Source organism: Mirounga leonina, unplaced genomic scaffold, assembly GCF_011800145.1.
Source record: "Mirounga leonina isolate KUSES-001 unplaced genomic scaffold, KU_Mleo_1.0 Mir_115, whole genome shotgun sequence".
Lineage (NCBI taxonomy): Eukaryota > Metazoa > Chordata > Mammalia > Carnivora > Phocidae > Mirounga > Mirounga leonina.
The window spans coordinates 88,909,367-88,932,168 of NW_023270268.1; the positions used below are offsets into that span (position 1 = coordinate 88,909,367).

At 39.2% G+C, this 22,802-nt stretch overlaps 1 protein-coding gene across 1 annotated transcript in view; it reads right to left on the reverse strand.

Moving 5' to 3' along the window:
* SLC49A4 (solute carrier family 49 member 4) overlaps positions 1–22,802 on the reverse strand; it is a 76,698-nt gene that overhangs the window by 49,978 nt on the left and 3,918 nt on the right. The window contains exons 2-3 of the mRNA XM_035000020.1: positions 18,891–18,984; positions 1,819–2,084 (exon numbers count right to left, since the gene is read on the reverse strand). Of these exons, the coding sequence (XP_034855911.1) occupies positions 1,819–2,084; positions 18,891–18,984 (360 nt within the window). The remainder of the gene's footprint in view (positions 1–1,818; positions 2,085–18,890; positions 18,985–22,802) is intronic.

Genomic DNA, 22,802 nt, shown 5'->3' on the forward strand with positions numbered 1-22,802 from the left:
ATTTTATTTTTTCAAGATTTTATTTTTAAGTAATCTCTACATCCAACATGGGGCTTGAACTCACAACACCGAGATCAAGAGTCACATGCTCCACCAACTGAGTCAACCAGATGCCCCTCAATTTTTTTCCTTTAAAAGGAGTTGTATAAGGGTGGGGGGGTTTAAATGCTTTATTTATGCCACAGCCTCTGCTTTTGCTTTACTCCCTCTAAAACACATTTTGAAATGTAAATCTCATTGCATAATTCTCTCGTGTAAAATGCTTCAGAGTGTGGCCTTTGCCTACAAGGTAGTGAATTTCAAGCCCATTAGCCCTGCTTAGAAGGCTTGTATGGCCTGGCTTAGCTCTCTAACTTTATCTGTCACTACTCTCACCAAGTTTAAGCCACTCTGGGCTCTGCGTTGCTTGAATATACCAAGCTCTCATCCCTTACAAACCTTCTCCTCCATGGCTCCCTCTCTTTCTAGTATGTTCTTCCTCCTGCCCACTGTATTTGGTTAACTTCCTCTCATCCCTCAGGCTCCACCTTAGATGCTGCATCTCCAGGAAGCTTTACTTGACCTCCAAAATCTAGGTTAGGTGCTCCTCCTGAGGTCTCAGAGCAACTGTCAGCCTTTGGTTATAGCACTTACCACCCTGTTTTACAACCGTTTACCTGTCTGTTCCTTTGGGACACTCTAAGTTCTATGAAAGCAGGAACCATGTCTACCTCAGTGTCTAGCACAAGGACAGATACATAGGAGGCCCAAATAGATGTGTTCAATTAATAAGTGAATAAATACAAAGTTCATCATAATATGGTCCCGTATCTCTCCAGCCTCATCTTCTGCCACTTGTTACCGACACCCAAACACACATACTTACACTACTTCAGCCATATGAAATTATGTGCAGTTCTTTGGACATATGGAGCTCTCTCATACCATATCTGCCCTTGCAGTGGCTATTCCTTCTATACAGAATGCCCTACCTCACTTGAACACTTGGAGAACTCCTATGAAATTCTTAACTTCAATTATCATATTCTTGGTGAAGTCTTCCCCAACTCCTCAACGTCTCTCCAAACTCAGGCAAGTTAGGTCTCTCAAGCTCTGTATATCTATTTGTATAGCAACGGTCTTCTCAGTGATCTTACCAACTCCCAGTACTTAGCACAGTGCTTAGTACATATAAAAACTTACAAAGAGTTTTCTGAACGCAGAAGGAAATAACAAACAGGCATACAGGGTGGAGGAGTCTGTAGGAGACTGTAATGTAAGTGTGGAGTAGGGCTTAACCCTAGAAATAAAGAGAAAGGACCAAGAAAATGTTTTGGAAAGGTCAATATCCCTTTTTAATAGACTAAACATAGAGAGGATACGATACGAAGAGAAGAATAAACTGTGGGTGACCTGGGTTTACCAGGTCAGAGAGGAGTGGGGAAACTGCAAGGGAGAAAATGGGCTTAACAGCTACCAATAGATGGTTAACAAATATTTATTGTGGATCATGATGTTTAGTTTTCTATTCTGATAAGGTATCTAGAAAAGACACTAGACAATGTGTTCTACAGTGCCTAGTTGTAAATGTATGGGAAGAATAAAATTAAGAAATAAACTTCTATGCAGCAATAATACATTTTAAACTTAATAACTTCCTAGAAAGGATAAGTTTTACATAGGCATCTCCATATTCCATGACAAGAAAAGCACACATGTGCATATGTATATTTTGGTCCTCTTAAGTGTTTCATAAGAAGTGATCTGGTATACAGGGTGGAGTAAAGAGGACTGGGATAAAGACGAAGTAGAGCAGGAAGAAAATAAACTGCAAAATACCTGCATACAATACAGTCTCTATGAGATCTTTAATGTGGGTCCTGCTCGTCTCTGAAGCAAGAAGAGGCGATGTCCCATTGGGGGCTGGAACGACCAGTGGCCCAACTAAAAATGCGCATGCTCCACCAAGGTAACTGAGCATTGATGCAATGGCTGTGGCGGTGGCCCGTTCATCTGCAGAAAACCACGTCGTAGAGAGGAACGGGGCTGCGTTCATTACCGTTGGACCTGCCAATCCATTTAACAACTGTCCTCCATGGATTAGTCTGGAATTAAAAAAAATTAAAAGGCTGTGAGGCAGCTGAAGCAGACATTTCTATGTAAGAAGAAGTTAGCCAAACTGCAGTTTAACTCTGGCATTAAGGATACATGTCTGTAAAAAACAGGACACGTCTGCAAGGTAAAGCATGCGACTCCCCATGAGGGAGACCAAACACAGTAATAGTTACCCTTATTCATTTCGCAAATATTTACTGAAGCCTCTGATTTATGCCACATGCCACACTAAATACTCCAAATAACCTTGTTTCATTCGTTACAACAACCCTATGTGGTAGCTACTATTATCTTTATTTGTTGAGATGTTAAAGCCTCTGTTTAGAAAGATTAAGGTACTTGCCCAAGTGCTAATGGGCAAAACAGAGATTTGGACCCAGGTTGACTCCAAAATTCCTATTCTTTCTAGTAGATTGCCACTCATAAACAGACCTAGTAAGTGCCACCAGCCATTCAAACAAATAATATGGTTGAGCTCAACATGTCTTAAAATAATGTGGTATTTTAAAAAGCACAATGGAATAGTATTCAGCCATAAAAAGAATGAAATCTTGCCATTTGCAATGATATGGATGGAGCTAAAGAGTATTATGCTAAGTGAAGTAAGTCAAAGACAATACCATATGATTTCACTCATATGTGGAATTTAAGAAACAAATGAGCAAAGGGCAAAAATAAAAAGGGGAGACAAACCAAGAAACAGACTCTTAGCTATAGAGAACAAACTGATGGTTACCAGAGGGGAGGTGGGTAGGGGGTCGGGGGTGGGGGAAATATGTGATGGGGGTTAAGGAGTGCACTTGTCATGATGAAAGAAATAATAATAAAATGATATAAAACATTTCATGCCTACTCTGTGTCAGGTGACAGGAATTAAAAAAAGAATAAAAAAAACGAAAACCATCATTATAGTATCTTCTAATAGAAAAGGAAGTGGTTGAGGAATTGGAGGGCTTGGGTTCTGGTCCAGCTCTGCAACTAACTAGTTGAATGGTTCTGGGCAATGTATCTTTGTGGGATTCCATTTCTTCTCCTGCAAAATGAGATTCCTCTAAATTCAATATCTATCTATTGAGTATCTGTTAGGTTAAACTACCGTAATTACAGGAGCACTGTGTTCCTTCCAGTCCCAGTACTCTGGGGCTTTAATTGCAAGGGTTAGTAAAGAGTAGTTTCTTGCTTCTATTCCATTTGTTCTCTTGCTCATCTCTTCTCAGTATTCTATTTAGTGCTCTATCCTGTTCCTTGCCAACCAAACCCTCTTCTCCCATTGCTCCCTCCACCCCCAACATACATATTCTCATTCAAGAGTAGCCTTGAAGGAAAAGAGAAACCGGAAGTCCAAAAAGCATACCCAAGAGGCAAGTCAACCTCTCCTGCCTTGGAGGTAGACAAAAGGGAAGGAACAGTATGTGTGACATATATGTGATACTACTTTTTCCCCCATTTCGCTATTCAATCACCACGATATCAAGTCTCCCCCCCCCTTTTTTAAAATAATTGCCACTTAAGAGACTTAGAAAAAGTTTTTTAAACAGGCATATGGGAAAGAGGTAGGGCCCTACCTTAGAGGCGTAAGTGTGTGGGAAGTGAAATATGTGAATTAGGTCTGCTCAAATCTTTGTAAATGTTGGAAAACTTATTGTGAAGGCAAAAAGAGCTCCCAGAATCATTACTACTACTAAATTAAGACTGAAGACATTTCAAAATCTTCTTGTGAAAGGGGAACTATTTTCTAGATGACAAAAACAATTCAAACTCTTTATGAAACCAAATTCCTACTCCAAACACCAGTGGATCCCAAGCTATAACAGAGCAATTTCATCACAGAAATACTCTTCCAACAATTATCATTGAGTGGTTTTACTCATGATTCATGATGGCACAACAGACAGTGCATGATGGCGCACAGAGTAACTGCTTTGATATTTAATACCTTTAATGAGGTGTTCCTGAAAGACTCATCTCATCTAGGAGGAGAAGGGCTGGAATGAGTAAATTTTATTATGCCTAAAAATGTTAAGAGTAGAAAGCGAACACAGAATAAACAAACTATCAACAAAACAAAACATGATAAAACATTATGAATCCTAAGAGAATTAAGGCACAAAACTCAAATCATTGCCATGGCTTAACTATGTGTTAACTCTCAGTGGAATCATGAATAGATTTTTTTTTAAAGATTTTATTTATTTATTCGTCAGAGAGAGTGCACACAAGCAGGGGGAGAGGCAGGCAGAGGGAGAAGCAGGCTCCCCACTGAGCAAGGAGCCCCATGTGGGACTCAATCCCAGCACCCTGGGATCATGACCTGAGCTGAAGGCAGACGATCAACCGACTGAGCCACCCAGGCATCCCGAATAGACTATTTTTTTAAGCAGCAAACATGAGTCACAGAATGTGTGAGCTTGTGATAAAAATAGTATCCAAAGCAGGTATATCAGCACTAAGGACATTTCAGATAGGTTCTAAGTCCACAAGGTCACTGAATTTGGGCGGCCAACCTAAAACATGAATTACCATAGTGAAAAATCAGTTTGTGAATTAAAACATGCTGATTTGGGGCACTTGGGTGACTCAGTCATTAAGTGTCTGCCTTCAGCTCAGGTCACGGTCCCAGGGTCCTGGGATCCAGCCCCACATTGGGCTCCCTGTTCAGTGGGAAGCCTGCTTCTCCCTCCCCCACTCCCCCTGCTTGTGTTCCCTCTCTCGCTGTGTCTCTATCAAATAAGTAAAATCTTTAAAAAAATAAAATAAAACATGCTGATTTGGTATTTAAAATTATTCTAATGATTATGTGCATTTTGCATTAAAAGTCATCATGCACAAACACATTCCTCACAAATGAACTCAGTAGGGGAACTGGACCCACAGGATCTTGGGGTTCCCCCCTGAATTCATGGGAAACCTGGCAGGGAAACCCAGTCCCTGCTCTTACCAGCATCTTTACGTTTTCCAGAACATGGTCTTACTCTTTCTCATAACTTGTATTCTAGAATCCCTCAGGGTGTGGCAGTTACCAATATAACTTGTTATAAGAACTACTGTCCTGCAAAATCAAGATTTTCATGTTTGCCTGACCCTGTTTTCTGTTACCTACCATTAACTAATCCTATTTTATGAAATTAATTTGTAAAAATATATTTAAAAATAAAATTCAGTTTTATATCTAAAATCTAGTTTTCCCATTTAATGATAATACAAAATTAGGGATATGTTTTTTTCTGGGGAAAAAAAGGGCAGTCATAAAACTAAAATCATACTAATATTACAATAAACTCTTTACAATGACAGTAAAGGAGAGGAAATAATTATAAATTGTTCAATACAAGCTGTGTTGTTTAACTTATTCAACAAACATGTACTAAGTACATGTATTGGGTAGGCATTGTGATAGGCATAAGTATATGGGAATATAAAATTAAAAAGCTAAAGTCCTTGCCCTTAGAGTCCTTAGGGGTAGTTGAAGCATCACCTATCAGCATGTACCAGGAATATAAAGAAAAATAAGGCAATAATTAGTCCCACCCTAATGCCTGTGGGGCTGGTGATAAGAGTACGAATGGAAGACCTTGCATATCCTCCTTCTCTTCTGACCTCTGGCTCTGGTCTACAAAATCATCACATGTATGCACGGGGACCTGAAGGTCTGACTCCAAGCTTTCCTGCTTTCCAAACATCTGCCCCTTGGCAACCCCTTGAGCCTGGCGAGTACACACCAGGGATGCGGTCCACTCTTACAAGAACAAACCTGAGAAAAAGGCCTGTTGCAGGGATATCTGGGGTCCTGTGTAGCTAGAACATGATGAGCAGGGTGGGCACATCTCCTTGGCCCTAGAGACTCCTCAGCACATACGGAACAGTAAAGCTGAAGGAAAGACAGAGTGGGATACCCTCAGCCCTGAGTCCAGGACAAGGACCCCTTGGCAGTACGGGCAACAGCAACAGTGGGGATATGGAACAGGGGATGGTTTGGAAGACTGTTCTTAGGCATGCAACAGATGTGGCTAGCGGGGAGGAGCAGAGGCAGAGGGAGAAGCAGACTCCCCGCTGAGCAGGGAGCCCGACATGGGGCTCGATCCCAGGACCCTGGGATCATGACCCGAGCCGAAGGCAGCCGCTTAACCGACTGAGCCACCCAGGTGCCCCCATTTATAAATTTTAAAAAGTCTAAATTCAGTGATACAAAAACCAAGGTGATTAATAAATATTCTGGAAATAAAGCTTTAAAAAAAAAAAACACAAGCAATCAAGCAAACATTGAGGGTGGTCCAAGCATGGCCAGCGCTTTATTACCGTGTCGGGCGCACTGGACCCTGGAAGGGTGGGCAGCAGTTAGGAATGGAGGCAGCCCCTGGGCAGTAAGCCCTGCAGCAGAAAGTGGACTCGCCAACTCAAGGGCTTTAACTCCTGCTTCACACCTGATGATGGCCAGTACACATTCACAGTTAGGGGACTTCAAATCTCGAACTTGGCAGGCCAAGCTGTGACAGATCTGCCAGGGGGCCGGTGTGCTGCCCTCTTTCTTCATCCCAGTCTCCTCTCGCGGCGTCCTTGATTTACTCCCTCTCCCCGTCTCCCTCCGGTCTTTTCCCCGTTTCCTTTTTTCCTCCTACCTAGCTGCTGCCTACATCTGTGTTTGTCCCATCCTCACAGGCCAGGTGGGAAAATGGGCGAGGGGGTAATTTCCTGAGCAGGCCGAGAGGATATGAAAGACCTGGAGTTTCTCCTGAAGCAGCAGCGGCAGAACTAGATGGTAGAGCAGGAGGAGCAGGTGTGGCTCACTAGCGTCAGTACTTCCGGGGGTTTGCAGCCTTCCCGAGGCCTGGCAGGAGGAGGGGAGAGGAGGAAGGGACTGGACACGACGGACCTACGGAAACTGCACCAAGTCCTGCCCTTGCCCTGTGCCCCTTCACCTTCAGCCCTCGCTTGGTAGCCCCCCCTTGCCCCCACGGCTGAGGCCTCAGTGGCACGTGGCTTGGCATTTGAGCACAGCTGCATTCCATTCCATATCATTCAATATACTATAGCTTTTCAAACAAATGCCAATAGCTAAAGTTCAAACCGAAGACCTACAGTTCATGGTTTTCTAATGTACTTGACATTTTAGTTTGTATTTAATGATATTCCGGTATCCTACCCTTTTGCTTTCTGACATCCTGGAACAAATACCTATGATTCCTCAACTATTTTCTACTTGGAATATATGTTTTAGAATTAGAATTTTTGTAGCTGGAAGAGACTTCAAACCTCACCTAGATAACCCACCTCTGCATTTTATAGATATAAAAACTGAGTTCCAGAGAGGCTAATATGACATTTAAAATCACAATTATAATTTTATAACTTTCTTTTCTCCAAAAAATATGGGGGATGGGGGGAGCTCCAAAGTCATATAACTAGCTAATGGCTAAGCCAGGACTGGAAATCAAAATCAAAGCTGATTTAATTGGTCTACAAATCTCTCTACTCTTCCAACATGGTCTCATTCTGAAGGTTCTCTGTTAATAGTATAAATAAAAATCATTGACTGTTAAGATAGCTCAAGGCTCTGAGATCCAAAGGCACGCAAGTATCTGGCATATTTTGATTCTGTGCACAGACCTACTTTAGAAACCTTTAGTTTATTATGACTAGCATTGGTGATAACATTAGAAAATTGGTTTAGAAACTTAGCAGATACTTCCTCACTGTAAGTCCAGCATTCTTAACTTAAATTCTACGTATTTTTAATATGAAGTAATTTAGAATCCACAAAAATACTCACCTCTAAGATTCAATATGCCAATGGTTCACAAACTTTCTCACAATTCCTAATTATCCTGCAGCAGAATAAACTGGTATGTTACACCATTTCCTGGATATTTAAAATGGCAGAGTGCTAGGAATAGTTTTCCTTTATTTAGTCCAAGAAAATATAGGGCAAAAAAGGGATGTTATGAACTAATTAGAGGAAAAAGGAAGTTAGGAAGGAAGAAACCGATGATAGTAGAAAGGAAGAAGCTTTTTAGGGACTGTTGCTATAGTCTGTTTTTAGAAACTCGGTTTCTTCTGTATCCTTTAATAATTGGGGCTAATTATGATTCGACTAGAAATATCTGTTGAATATCTACTATGGCCAAGGAAGATGATATCACTGAAGATGACTATTATAGTCCTGGCCCTAAATAAACTTATAATAACATCAAGTACCAGTTACAGAGAGCACATAGAAAAACACAGTGAAGAGTACTAGATTAGGTATCAGAAAACTCAGTTTCTAGTCTGAGCTAAATTTATTAATCGTGTAATCTTTGGTGAATCGCTTATTCTCTTGCCGTTTCAATTTCTCCGAAGGTACTTTATCTCACAGGGTTTTTATTAAGGCCAAACACAATCATCTCTTGGCAAGGAAGGGGGAAAAATAGATGTCTACCTCCCCCCATTTTGTCTCATAACTTTTTTCTTTCTTGTAACTTTTATTTTGTCCTCTTAGTTTAAAAGTATATATACTTATAGTAGAAAAATACATACAGAAAATATCCATAAATTCAATAACTCAATTAAGCAGCCCAGACAACCCCTACTAATGTATTTTTTTCTTTCAGTTTTTTTCCCAATGCATCTCTCAATACCTAAACATGGGTAAGTAGATACCATATTGTATATACAGTCTTATCCACTAAATTATTTTAACTTCATAGCCTATCATAAGCATTTTCTCATTAAAGATTCTTTATAATCATAATTGTTACGGCTCTGTGAAAGTCTACTATACAGATACACAAAAACTCATTTAACCATTTCCTAATGTTTGCTGCTTATTTGCTAATATTAATAATGCTCTGATAGTCCTTGTATGTAAATATTTGCTACTTTCCAGATTACTTCTTTAGGGTCAAAGGATATGAATATTTTAGGCCTTATGAAACCTACTCCCACATTGTTTTCAGAAGGATTTGTAGTAATTTATATTCCCATCAGTAGTGATTGACAGTGCCTGTCTCACCAGCACTGTCATTATTTAAAAAATACACACACACACGTGCACTCATATACCTTGGTGTTTAGTTTTCTATTGCTCTTATAAAAAATTATCACAAAACCAAAGGCTTTAAAACAACACAAATGTATTATCTTACAGTTCCGTAAATCAGAAGCCCCCGGGTCTCATGGAGCCACAAAGCGTCAGCATGGCTGTGCTCCTTTTTAGAGGCTCTAGAAGAATCCATGTCCTTGCCTTTTCCTGGTTTCTAGTGGCCACCTGCAAGCCTGGTTCATGGCTCCCTTCCTGTCTTCAAAGCTGGCAAGAGAGATTTGAGTCCCAGCATGCTGCATCTCTCTGACTTCCTCTTCTGTTTCTTTTTTTTTTTTTTAAAGATTTTATTTATTTATTTGACAGAGACACAGCTAGAGAGGGAACACAGCAGGGGGAGTGGGAGAGGGAGAAACAGGCTTCCCGCCGAGCAGAGAGCCCGATATGGGGCTCGATCCCAGGACTCCAGGATAATGACCTGAGCCGAAGGCAGATGCTTAACGACTGAGCCACCCAGGCGCCCCTTCTGTTTCTCTTTTAAGGACTTTTGTGATTACACTGGGACCATCTGGATAAGCCAGGATAATCTCCCTAAGGTCAGCTGATTAGCAAGCTTAATTCCACCTGCAACCAAAGCTTTCCCTCACCACGTAATGTAACATATTCACAGGTTCCACAGATTAGGACATGGCTATCCTTTGGGGATGGGAGCATTCTTCTGCCTACCACACTTGAGAAGGCCAAAAGGCATCTCCTTGTTTTAATTTGCATTTCTCTTTTGATTACTGGTCTTTTCTCCTATTGGTGTACTACAATTTTTCTCTTTTTTCTCTTTATATATTTATCTACCTGAGTTTTTTTTTTTTTTTTAAGATTTTATTTATTTATTTGACAGAGACGCAGTGAGAGAGGGAACACAAGCAGGGGGAGTGGGAGAGGGAGAAGCAGGTTTCCCGCCAAGCAGGAGCCCGATGCGGGGCTCGATCCCGGGACTCTGGGACATGACCTGAGCTGAAGGCAGACGCTTAACAACTCAGCCACCCAGGCGCCCTATCTACCTGAGTTTTAATTGGGCACATGGCTGCTGAGCTACACATCCAGCCTCTCTTACAGACGGCATGGCCATGGACTAAGTCTGTACAAGTGGATGTGAGGACAGATGACATATACAACCTCTTAGACATCACTGAGTGATGTAGTCATTGCCCTGAATGTCCTACTTCCCCTTCTTGGGGGCTAGAATGAGAGTAGGATTATGAGCCAGCTTTGACCACTCGGACAAGGGCACCACCCTAGGGGATGTTAGAGCAACAACAGAAAAGAAATGTGGGTCCTTCGAGGGCCTTGTGGAACAGAGCTGCCTACAAGCAACCCACTATCTCCTAGGCTTTCTTCAGAGAAAAATAAACTTCTTTCTCATTGAGCCTGTGTATCTTTGGTATCTTTATTACATAGCTTAGCCTATACCTTACTAATACATGGTCTGTCAATAAATGTGGACTGTTGAATTATGAATTTAAAGGATGAAATCTGGGAGCCAACATTTCTTATGTCTACTATACCCAATTTTCCATTCACTTTCCTAAATTGCTTATATATTTTTATATTATTTTATCTGTTATCTATCATACTTGCAACAAATATTTTTCCCAGTTTGAGTTTTAACTTCGATTTGAGCCTAAACGTTCAAATGTTTTTTTTTGTTTTTGTTTTTTTTAAAGATTTTATTTATTTGACAGAGAGAGACACAGCGAGAGAGGGAACACAAGTAGGGGGAGTGGGGGAGGGAGAAGCAGGCTTCCCACAGAGCAGGGGGCCCGATGTGGGGCTCGATCCCAGGACCCTGGGATCATGACCCGAGCTGAAGGCAGACGCTTAACGACTGAGCCACCCAGGCACCCCTAAATGTTCAAATGTTTATGTAGTCAAACCTATTGACCTTTCCCTTTGTGATGTCTTTCATTGTTTTTATGCTTGGAAAAAAGCAATCTCTTTAGTGATAAGATTAATTTTCCCTTACACAGTCTCAGTTTTAAATACATAGCTCATCACTCCATCTGGAATATATTTTGATGCATGTAAAGTAACCAAATAGGTAACTGATTTTCCCAAACATATATTAGATAAACCTAAACTTAATAAAATACGATTTATTTACCAATCCAATCCTAATTTACAGGTTTTTAATTACATTAAATTATCAATGTCTACTTCTAGTCTATTTTGTTCCTATAATGATATTATTATACATAAAATGTTTTAATTGTTCTTTTTGAAAGTATTAAGAGAAAAAACATCTAGAGCAAATCTTTACTCAGAAGAAAAAAATAGAGATGTGCAATGGACTTTGAATGTACTCTTCATAACTTTCAACTCAGCCTGTTCCGAAAATCCTATCAACATGTGTGATTGTGATTATGTACAGTAGGGAAGGAGAGAGGTATGATCACGGAGGGGCCCATGGGGAGTTCTAGAATTCTAAATTGGGTAATGAGTACATGACTGTCTGTTTTATGATTATTTCCCTAAAGTGTACATATGTTTTTATGTACTTTTATGTGTATTATATTTAATCTAAATAAAGTAAATAAAAACATTCATATAAGCTACTGTATGGGCCCTTGGAAGAAATGTCTCAGAAATAACTATATCCTAAAGACAACCAAAAGGGGGAAAAAGTATTTTCTACACCTTTCTACTCTCTTTTTTCACCCTGTTAAATACTAATCAAGATGAGTTATCTTCCCTTACCAATTTTTCTCTTTCCCATATTACCACCATGTAGAAACAGTTGTGAAACTTGACCCCTGGACATTTAAGAGTCAAATTAGGCCAAATAAAATGACTGAATAAAGGCTAAATCTTTTTTTTTTAATTTATTTTTTATTTTTTTTAAAGATTTTATTTATTTATTTGAGAGAGAATGAGAGACAGAGAGCACGAGAGGGAGGAGGGTCAGAGGGAGAAGCAGACCCCCTGCCAAGCAGAGAGCCCGATGCGGGACTCGATCCCGGGACTCCAGGATCATGACCTGAGCCGAAGGCAGTCGCCCAACCGACTGAGCCACCCAGGCGCCCCAAGGCTAAATCTTAATCTGCTTTAAGACATTAAATATATCATGTGATTATACTGCAGGATGGGCAAGCACAATGCAATTTGCTTAATCGGTTCCCATTTAAAGTGAGGATGCTAGTACTCAGGGCAATAGTTCTCCAACTTAAATGAGCATAAAATTAACTAAAGGAGCTTGTTAAAATTGTTGATTCTGGGGACTCATTCCAGAGACTACATGAGTGGTACTGCAGTGGGGCCCCTGGGTTTCATATTTTTAATAAGTAGGTACTGTGCAGATCATACTTTTAAAAAACACTGATCTAGGAAAATCTGAATCTTAACGTATTTTACAAAGAAGAGTCTTAGTGTTGAAATCTACCAACTGTTCACTTTTACATCAAAATCTTTATATTTCTATATTGGGGAAATCTGCATATAACCCTTCCTTGCCTTTCTTTTTCTTGTTCTCATCATTGAAACTCTAACATGATCATTTTAGTTTCACTTAACTTGTGTCTTGTCAAGAAGGTAATATATGCACATGGTAAAAATATTCCCAAGAGTAGGAAAGAGTACAAAATAAAAAGTAAATCTCCTTTCCACCCCAGACTTCTAGTTCCCCAGACCTCCTCCTTAAAACAACTAATGGTAATGGTTTCTTTCAGAAACAGTCCTTGCCATATAATCACACATACATATATCCCTCCTACTTTTTTCCTAAATATAACATGTTACATAACATGTAAACTGCCTTTTTATAAAACTGGACAATATATCTTGGAGATATTTCCATTCAGCACATACAGAACTTTTACTTCCTTTTCACAGCTGCATACTATTTCACAATATACTTTACCATAACCAGTCCTCTGTTGAAGATACTGGCCGCCGCCTTCTTTTTTTTAAGATTTATTTATTTATTTGAGAGAGAAAGAAAGAGAGAGAGAAAGAGAGAATGTGAGTAGGGGGAAGGGAGAGAGAATATTCAAGCCAATTCCCCGCTGAGCACAGAGCCTGCCACAGGGCTCTGTCTCATGACCCTGAGATCATGACCTGAGCCAAAATCAAGAGTCGGATGCTTGGGGTGCCTGGGTGGTTCAGTCGGTTAAACGTCTGCCTTTGGCTCATGTCGTGATCCCAGGGTCCTGGGAACGGGCCCCACGTTGGGCTCCCTGCTCAGCGGGGAGTCTGCTTCTCCCTCTCCCTGCCGCTCCCCCTGCTGTGTGCCGTCTCGCTCACTCTCTCTCTCTCAAATAAATAAAATCTTAAAAAAAAAAAAGTCAAATGCTCAACCAACTGAGCCACCCAGGCGTCCCAAAGACACTGGCCTTCTGACAGTAGCCTTCGACCATTACAAGCAAAGCTGCACAAACATGGTTACCCCTGCAAACTGGTAGAACTTCATATGTGGGCTAATTTTCTGGAAGTGCAAATACTGGGTTAAAGGACACCGCATTTTGAATCTAATAAATACTGCCAAAATGCCCTCCAAATAGGAATGCCCCAAACTACTCACACATCAGCAGGGCCCATTTTTTTCTACCCCAACCAACATATAATGTTATCACACTTTTTCATCTTTGCCAATAAACAGACATCTACACATCTACATGCTGTTTAAATTTTCATTTCTTTAATTATGACAGAAAGTTGAGCATCTTTCCTTAAGTTTATGTCATATGTATTTTAATTTCTGTAATTAGTTGCCCATATCTGTCACTCATTTTCCTACCAAGTTGCTATCTTTTATTGATTTGAAGAAATTCTTTTCAACTATGGAAATTACCCATTTGGGGGCGCCTGGGTGGCTCAGTTGGTTAAGCGACTGCTTTCGGCTCAGGTCATGATCCTGGAGTCCCTGGATCGAGTCCCGCATCGGGCTCCCTGCTCAGCAGGGAGCCTGCTTCTCCCTCTGACCCTCCCCCCCTCATGTGCTCTCTCTCATTCTCTCTGTCTCAAATAAATAAATAAAATCTTTAAAAAAAAAAAAAAAGGAAATTACCCATGTTTTATTGCTGCACGTATTTCCCAGCTTTTAACTTGTCTTTTGACTTTGTTTTATAGTACATTTAATCATGCAGATATTCTAAATTTTTTTTTTAAGATTTTATTTATTTATTTGACAGAGAGAGAGATCACAAGTAGGGGGAGCAGCAGAGGGAGAGAGAGAAGCAGGCTCCTTGCTGAGCAGGGAGCCTGATGCGGGGCTCGATCCCACGACCCCGGGATTGTGAGCTGAGCCAAAGGCAGATGCTTAACTGACTGAGCCACCCGATATTCTAAATTTTTTATGTAGTCAAATGTATGAAGCCTTTCTTCTATGGCTTCTCGGACTTGCGTTTTAGTAGAAAGGTCTTCCTCATTGTCAGATTATTGAAAAATAGCCTCATTATCTAACACTTTTATGGTTCATTTTTTACATTAAAATTTTTGACCCAACTGGAATTTACTTAAATGGTAAGACAGAGATTTAAGGTTTTTCTTCATTTTTTTGTCCCCAGATAGTTAAGCAATTATCATAAAACCATGTATTAAACAATCTTTTCCGGTATGGTCATTTTATTTATTTTTTTAATTAATTAAAAAGGTTTTATTTTAGTAATCTCTACACCCAACGTGGGGCTCAAACCCACAACCAAGATGAAGAGTTGCACGCTCCACTGACTGCGCCAGCCAGGCGCCCCTGGTATGGTCATTTTAAATGTAATTTTGCCAGCTGCAAGCATTTCACAATAGAATATATTTCTTAAAAAAAAAAAAAAAATCTATGTTTACTAGAACCATCCTATTTAACTAACACACATTAGTAAATGTTATCTATAATTTATATTAATGGAAACTACACTGAATTAGAAGATAACATGGCATGTGTTACAGGAATCCCTGGATATACCTACAGTTAAAAGCACATATATCTTACTGTAAGTTCACCCTCTGGAAATCTTTAAATTGTTTACTGGGCATGCAGTATCATATTTCATGCTACAAAGTAACATCATCCAGTGCTATACAGCAATGACATTTATAATTTTTTTGGTATGATTTGCTTCCCGATCACAGAAGAAATGCTTTAAAGTTCATTATTTTGGGGCGCCTGGGTGGCTCAGTTGTTAAGCGTCTGCCTTCGGCTCAGGTCATGATCCCAGGGTCCTGGGATCGAGCCCTGCGTTGGGCTCCCTGCTGGGCGGGAAGCCTGCTTCTCCTTCTCCCACTCCCCCTGCCTGTGTTCCCTCTCTCGCTGTGTCTCTCTCTGTCAAATAAATAAATAAAATCTTAAAAAAAAAAATTAAAGAAAAAAAATTAAGTTCATTATTCTAAGTTCCTCATTTATCTATGATGTAGAAAAATAGAAGTAGAAAAATAATTTTCCTGGATTTTTACTGGTACTATGCAGGTAAAAGAAATACTGATACCATGCAGTGATAGAACACCATTAGGAAGGTGGTGAGAAGAGTCTTGGTTGATGAAAGAGCTTGTCAGAAGCTGCTTTTATCATGTCTGGAGACTTAAGGAAGCTAAGATACAGGACGCCAAGGGTGCAGGGACACTATTCCAGAAGGCTGGGTCTGAGGTTCAAAAAGCTCCAAGTAAAACGGGCACAAAAACACAGATTGCCAAATACTTGTTTCAACGCTGGCCAAATGGATGTTACAGGTCTTTACCCCTTCCTGCTGAGTATCAGATGGTGATGGAAGCTTAAAAGTGGTGATCTATTAAACTTACTAGTCAAAAACACATATTCTAATTGTAGCATTTTCATTTTAATAGCTGCATAAGCATTGTTAATAATACTGCTTAAAGGAAATACTGTATGGACATAAAACAAAGTCTCATTTTAAGGGGATAATATTCCCACATTCTTTATAGATGAATGCACGAGGATTGAAAATTCAATTTATGCCCTCTTTTTATCAAAGATTCAATCTCTCTGAACTCTTTCAGTAATTCTCTTTCATCTCCTCCTATCTTTGTTTACATTTCTTTACGAGCTCTATTTTTTTTCCATATCACCTTCTTCACCAAGACAGAGAGTCAATTCTTTATTACTGTTAGAGCTTTATATCTGGAAAAGATATAAAGGGAAATAAGACTAGAGAGAATAGTATGGATGGCTCAAAGCAGAAGAAAAGCTAATAAAAATATTAATGGGCATTTTAAAAGAATGCATTATTAAAGTTAAGCTTACTGAAATTTGTATTTAAAAACTGTGGATGCCGTGTTTGAAAAATTAAGAACATCTCAAACACAATAATGAAACTCATCTGTTAAGACTTCACTCAAAAGGATAGGAAATGAAGACTAGCTTTCCACAGAGACCCATCATCTCTCACTTGGTTTATTGCACTGGCTCCCCAACTGGTCTTCTTACTCCTGCCCTTGACCTCCAGCTTCAGTCTATTCTCAACAAAGCAGCTTGTGACCAGGGTTCTCCTCAGTTCAAAATCACCAATGGTTTCCCAGCTCAGAAAAAGCTAAGGTCTTAAAGGATCTTGTCTCACACTCCCACCACCACCCCATAACCGTACTGATCTCATTTCCTATCACTCTTCCCACGAAGCCTCTCCTGTCTCACTTGGCTCCAGGCACATTAACCTCCCTGCCAGGAGAGCTCTTCCCTTCCAGCACTTTACATTTGCTGTTCTGCCTGGAATGCTTGGCCCCCAGATAATGCATGGTCCATTCCTTTGGGTTCTTACCCCAAAAAGTTATCTTCCCAGTAAGGTTTTTTTGGTTTGTTTTTTGTTTTCTTGGGGCATTCTTTCTGAAATTTCACCATCCTTCCCCTGACATTTCAGATCTTTCTTTCCTATTTTATTTTTTCTCTATAACACATACTACATATTTTATTTATTTATCTGGTTTATTGCAAGTCTCCCCAACCAGAATGTAAACTCCAAGAGGCAAGGATTTGTCTTTGGTGTTCTCTGCTGTGTTCCCCATGTCCAGAAGAGAGCTTGGCACTCAGTAGGAGCTCAGTGAATTTTGCTGAGTAAGTGAACTGATAAATGAATAAACAAATAAAAAATGATTCCAGTTTGGGCTCTCACTTCTTTCCTGGTCTCCTCCCAGCTATCTCTACCTTTTTTTTTTTTTTTTTTTTTAAAGATTTACTTATTTATTTATTTGACAGAGAGAGACACAGTGAGAGAGGGAACACAAGCAGGGGGAGTGGGAGAAGGAGAAGCAGGCTTCCCGCTGAGCAAGGAGCCCCATGCGGGGCTCGATCCCAGGACCCTGGGATCATGACCTGAGCCGAAGGCAGACGCTTAACGACTGAGCCACCCAGGCGCCCCTATCTCTACCTTCTGTAATCAATCCTATATACCTCAAATCAGTAGTTTACCCAACACAGGTCAGATCTTATTGCTGCTCTAAGCCACAAGAACTAAGTGGCTCACAACTGCCCAGTGAAGAAAACACAATTTTACAGGATGGCATCAAGATCCCTCTGGATAATCTTTTCTAAATCTATCCATAATCTGGATAACCTTTTCTAAACTCATCTATTTATATCCCATTTTTATACCTTAACCTGTAGACGAGTATCTCCCAAATTTGAATAATTTATGGGTCCTTTTTTTTTTTTTTAAGATTTTATTTATTTGACAGAGAGAGAGACAGAGAGAGAACAAGCAGGTAGAGCAGGAGAGGGAGAGGGAGAAGCAGGCTCCCTGCCAGGCATGACCTGAGCCGAAGGCAGACCCTTAACTGACTGAGCCACCTAGGCACCCCCATGGATCCTTTTTAAAGAGGAAAAATTTTTCAATGACCTTCAGGATCACATCCAAGGACCCCAGTTTGAGAAACACTAATTTAAGAAAATGACATTCTAGTCAATAAAAATGTCTTTTAATTACAGATTATTACTGGTAAAATAATTTTAGTAATATTCTAACCAAAAGGAAAACAAAACTTTAAAATCTTCATATACCTTGTACCCTCTGAGAATAAATCCACAGACCCAGGTGCAGAAATGCTGCTGTACACAAATGAAATTACCTAACCATCCCAGACGAGGTCTATGCCTACCTGCCTCTATGCCTTTGTTCCTGTTATTCCTCTTCTCTGGAATATTCTTTGGTAACTGCAGTTATATAATCCCAGTTCTACTCATCCTTCAATGCCTACTTTAATTATCACCTCCTTCATCAACTCTTTTTGATACCCTCAGCTGAAACTTCTCTCAGTGTCTCAGGACAGTTTTATACCCCTTCTGTTGCATTAGCTACATTATTCTTCCTTACGTTATACCATTATTTTCCCGTGGTTATTATCGCTCCTAGATAGCATGAAGATTAACTTGTTCTTTTTCTATTTACACAAAAATTAGTATAGTCATTTTCCATATGACAATTAATAAATGTCTACTGAATTAATCATTATGTAGGGAAAAAAAATAAATGCTAATTTAACTATGACCCTCTATTGATCCTCTTAAAAATGGAACCGTTTAGGGGCGCCTGGGTGGCTCAGTCAGTTGAGCATCTGTCTTCAGCTCAGGTCATGATCCCAGGGTCCTCGGATCGAGCCCCACATCAGGCTACCTGCTCCTCCCTCTCCCCTGTTTGTGTGCGCTCTCTCTCTCTCTCTCAAATAAATAAAATCTTTAAAAAAAATTATTTAAAAAAATGGAACCATTTACTAAAAGCTTATAACCAAACATATTTAATATATTCGTAATGAAGAAAAATGTGGGAAAAAATTTTAAGTTATTTATAGAATTTACCTTCTTTTAAGCATTAAGTCTGATACAGGTATGCATCTTAGACCAGTTCCCAAAACCATAAGGAAGGATGTCAGAAGCACTGTTACCCGAAGACCTAGGAGGAAACAAAAAAAATCTGGGTTATTTTTTACATTCTTTTCATGTAAGTCCAGTGTTAAGAGCAAAGATTGTTTTACTCAATCACAGTGATATTATATTCCAGTATTTTAGCTTTTTGCTAAAACTCCATACATGGGGGAAAAAAACCTCTCCATGCTAAAAATGAAAGGATTCTAACTTTAATAGAAAACTTGAATGATCACATCAAAGAAGATCCATTAGGTCCAGTTTTTCAAAATGAATGGCTACAATGTTTTATTCATATATAACAGTAAAAAATATAGAAGATAATTTTAAAGGACTAGCTACTTTTGTTTTATACTTCCATTATAAAATTTCCAGTTTTCAAATGCAAGCTGCAGAAACTCTAAACTGCCCCTAAAAAGTTTTTTAATGTAGATATATCATGGCTTTAAATTTTCTTGAAAAATGACAACTGGCCAATTATGTATTTTATATAATTAGCAGGACAAACTAATGCTTGTTATATGAGGTGGTCCTTTAGAACCCTTTGACTATGAATACAACAATGGTCTTTTTATTTTTCTTGACTTATCAGATGGCTTTCAATTTATAGAATGATACCATTAAAAAAAAAGGCATGGCTTAGGACTTTCTAATATGGATCAAATAGCTTTTCCCTTTCTATCTCAAATATAATCAATTATTTTAAAAATGTGTGCCAATAGTCAGTCACATGGATAACAAGGTAAAAGAGAATATAAAAATATTAAAATAAGGCAATCAAAAATAGACACAATATTCTAGGTATGGCAGAGTAGTTTAATGGGATTATAAATTCCTACTGCTGGAATGCTGCACTTCTGTTACTACTAAACTAATACCACCTGTTTGTGGCAGCCACATCACACAGGTGGCTCATACTGAGCGTGTGGCAGAAGTGGCAACATTTCTTCCAATTTCTCCCAAATTCAAAGCCTCATGGAAACCATTTCATAGTGAATAGACTGAATGCAAATTTTTAAATCTAAGTTTTTCTTTTTTTCCCAGGGCTTTCTTTTTTTTGACAGCAGGGAATAGTTAAGTATTTTGGTTTTCAAAGGGCTTTTCTGCTTGAAGGTGTTAAAAACAAGACAACAGGCCCAAAATGGAGTTGCTCATGCTAAGTCTCATGTCACCAAACTGCCTTGACTTAATTTCAGTTTTGGTTCTCCCAGAAATGGAACACTAATCTAATCAATCAGTGCTAGTGAGGTAATCTGCCTGACAGACCCCCTCCTGTCCCCTGAAGGAAAATGACCTTGCCACAAGCAATCCACTTTTGCTAGTAAAACTTCCTTGTTCCCACTCCGTTCTGCCTGTAAAAGTCTTTCATTTTGCACAGCCCTTGGAACTCCTTTCTATATGCTAGATGAGATCCTGCCTGATTCATGAATCGTTGAATAGAGCCAGTAAGATCTTTAAATTTACTCAGCTGAATTTTGCTTCTTAACCAAGGAAATTGAAAGTCAACAAAACTATAATTATGCAGATTAAACTTAGCAAGGAAAATAAACTTGAGATCTGGATCAGGCACACACATGCCACATTGAAGATAATTTGTGATATGAACTGAGTTAGCTTTATAATATTCTTAAATGATTTGAATATGATTAATACAATTTGGCAGAAGGAATATCATAGAAAATTGTGCTTCCCAGTAAGAAGTAATGCATACATACTGCTCATTTACTGCTTCTACTAAAAGAATGCAAATTTTAAACCCATATTATAGCCATGGGAAATAGAGTGTAATTAATAAATTACACTCGGTCATAAATATGCTAAACTTGCAAAGTGTTGTTCTTACAAGGTTTACATATGGGGTGTCTTATGAGATACTGATTAAAATGTTACAGATTTGGGACTATAAGGCTTTACCTTCTACATATTTATTTTTTTCCTAAGTATTTGGTTTGTAATTAAGGTAAGCAGCCACCAACTAAGCAGTGAGGCGTTGTTTATGACCATATAGTCCAAATAACCCAGTTTCCTATTATTACTGCTAAAGGCTGGCACGCTTTTCTACTCAATTATAGCTTTTATCAAATAAATGATAATATAACAGCTAAATATATACATTTCATAATAAAGAAGTTGTGAAAAGCTGATTATTAAAGCAACCTCACAGGTACAGCTTGTGGCTTTCTTGCTTATTTTTAATTGTTGCCAAGTATTACTTAATCCACCCCAGATGATGCTCAATTCTGAATAAAATGTTTTCTTTATCTCATTTGAATCTCAACAAGGCAGGACTCTATAATTTCATGTAATCAAAATAACATCAACTGACTTCGGGAAGAAAAGGTATGAGGACTCCAGGAAAATAAGCCTATGAGACATCTAGTACTTTTATGTAAATAAACAGATCCCAAGTGATTACAGTACTAGGATGTTGAGTGCAAAAACCATCTGATGAAACGTATTAGAACAATTTCAGAAAACCAAACATGATTGAAAATAAAAATAAATTCTATTCAAACATGGCACAGACACTGCAGGAAGCTTCCTTCCCATGGATGAAATCACTCCTTTGCTGGGAACATATTTGGTACAGGAATGGCATCTCTACAACAGGTGTGCTTAAAAAATCAGGATGCAAAGTTAATTGGAACACACACACACACATTCATAGTGGATGCATGGGAAATTAATTATAGTCATAAAGTTCATCTGGTAAGACTGTTCTCAGGCTCCATACTTCCATCAACTGGAGAGAAGATGAGCTCTGTTCTTGGTGAGGAGACCTCCAGTCTCCCTATCCCCAAAAGCCACAGTCTTGCCACCCCAAACTGCTTTGGAGACCACCAGGAACAATCATATTGTGCCTGTTTTTTTTTCTGTCTACATCAGGCTTGGGAGATCCAAGATTCACAGGTCATCCCTATACAAATCTGGCTTCATATATCCCCTAATCTGAACTCATCTCTACAGCTTCCCCAACTCCTGAAACCTTTCCACTGTGCCTGCTGGAGGGCTCACAATCAGGGAATCCGTGGAATCCCTACATTCTGAAGCCCTTCTCCAAATGTTCTCTTTACCTTCCTAATCCCACCAAAACCTCTCCCCCCATGACACTGCTCCCCCAATACTTCCAGATCACTGTCACTTCCTCCTCCCTAAAGTTCCTCAGTCTCTTTTCTCGATGCTTTTAAGATTCTCTCTGGTTTTAAGCAATATGGTTATGATGTGCTTCAGTGTAGTTTTCTTCATGTTTCTTCTGCTAGGATTCTTGTCTTAGAGTTGTGGGTTTATAGATACGGAATTTTTCTGCCATTATTTCTTCAATTTGGGGGGCCCTCTCTCATCTCACTCTATGCCTTTCCCTTACTTTTCTCTTCTGCTTCTGGATCCCTAATTACATGTATATTAGGTCACTTAAAACTGTCCCACAACTCACTGATGCTGGTGGAGTTTTTGCTTGTTTCTTTTTAGTCTTTTTTGCCCCCCTCTCTTCCATTTTGGATAGTATTTATTGCCGTCTTCAAGTTCACTAATCTTTTCTTCTGCAATGTCTACTCTGCTATTAAATCCTGTCCTATACACCTTTTTTTTTTTGGTCAGATTGCATTTCCATCTACAGAAATTTAATATCGGTCTTTTTATGTTTCCTGTGTCTCGCCCTAACATGTTCATGCTTTCTTCTATCTTCTTGAACATATATAGAATATATAAAGTAGTTGTTTTGATGTTCCTGTCTACTAATTTATCATTTGCGCCATCTGGGGATCTGTTTCTATTCATTGTTTTTCTCCTCTTTATCGGTTGTATTTTCCTGCTTCTTTGCATGCTTAGCAAATTTTTATTTTGATG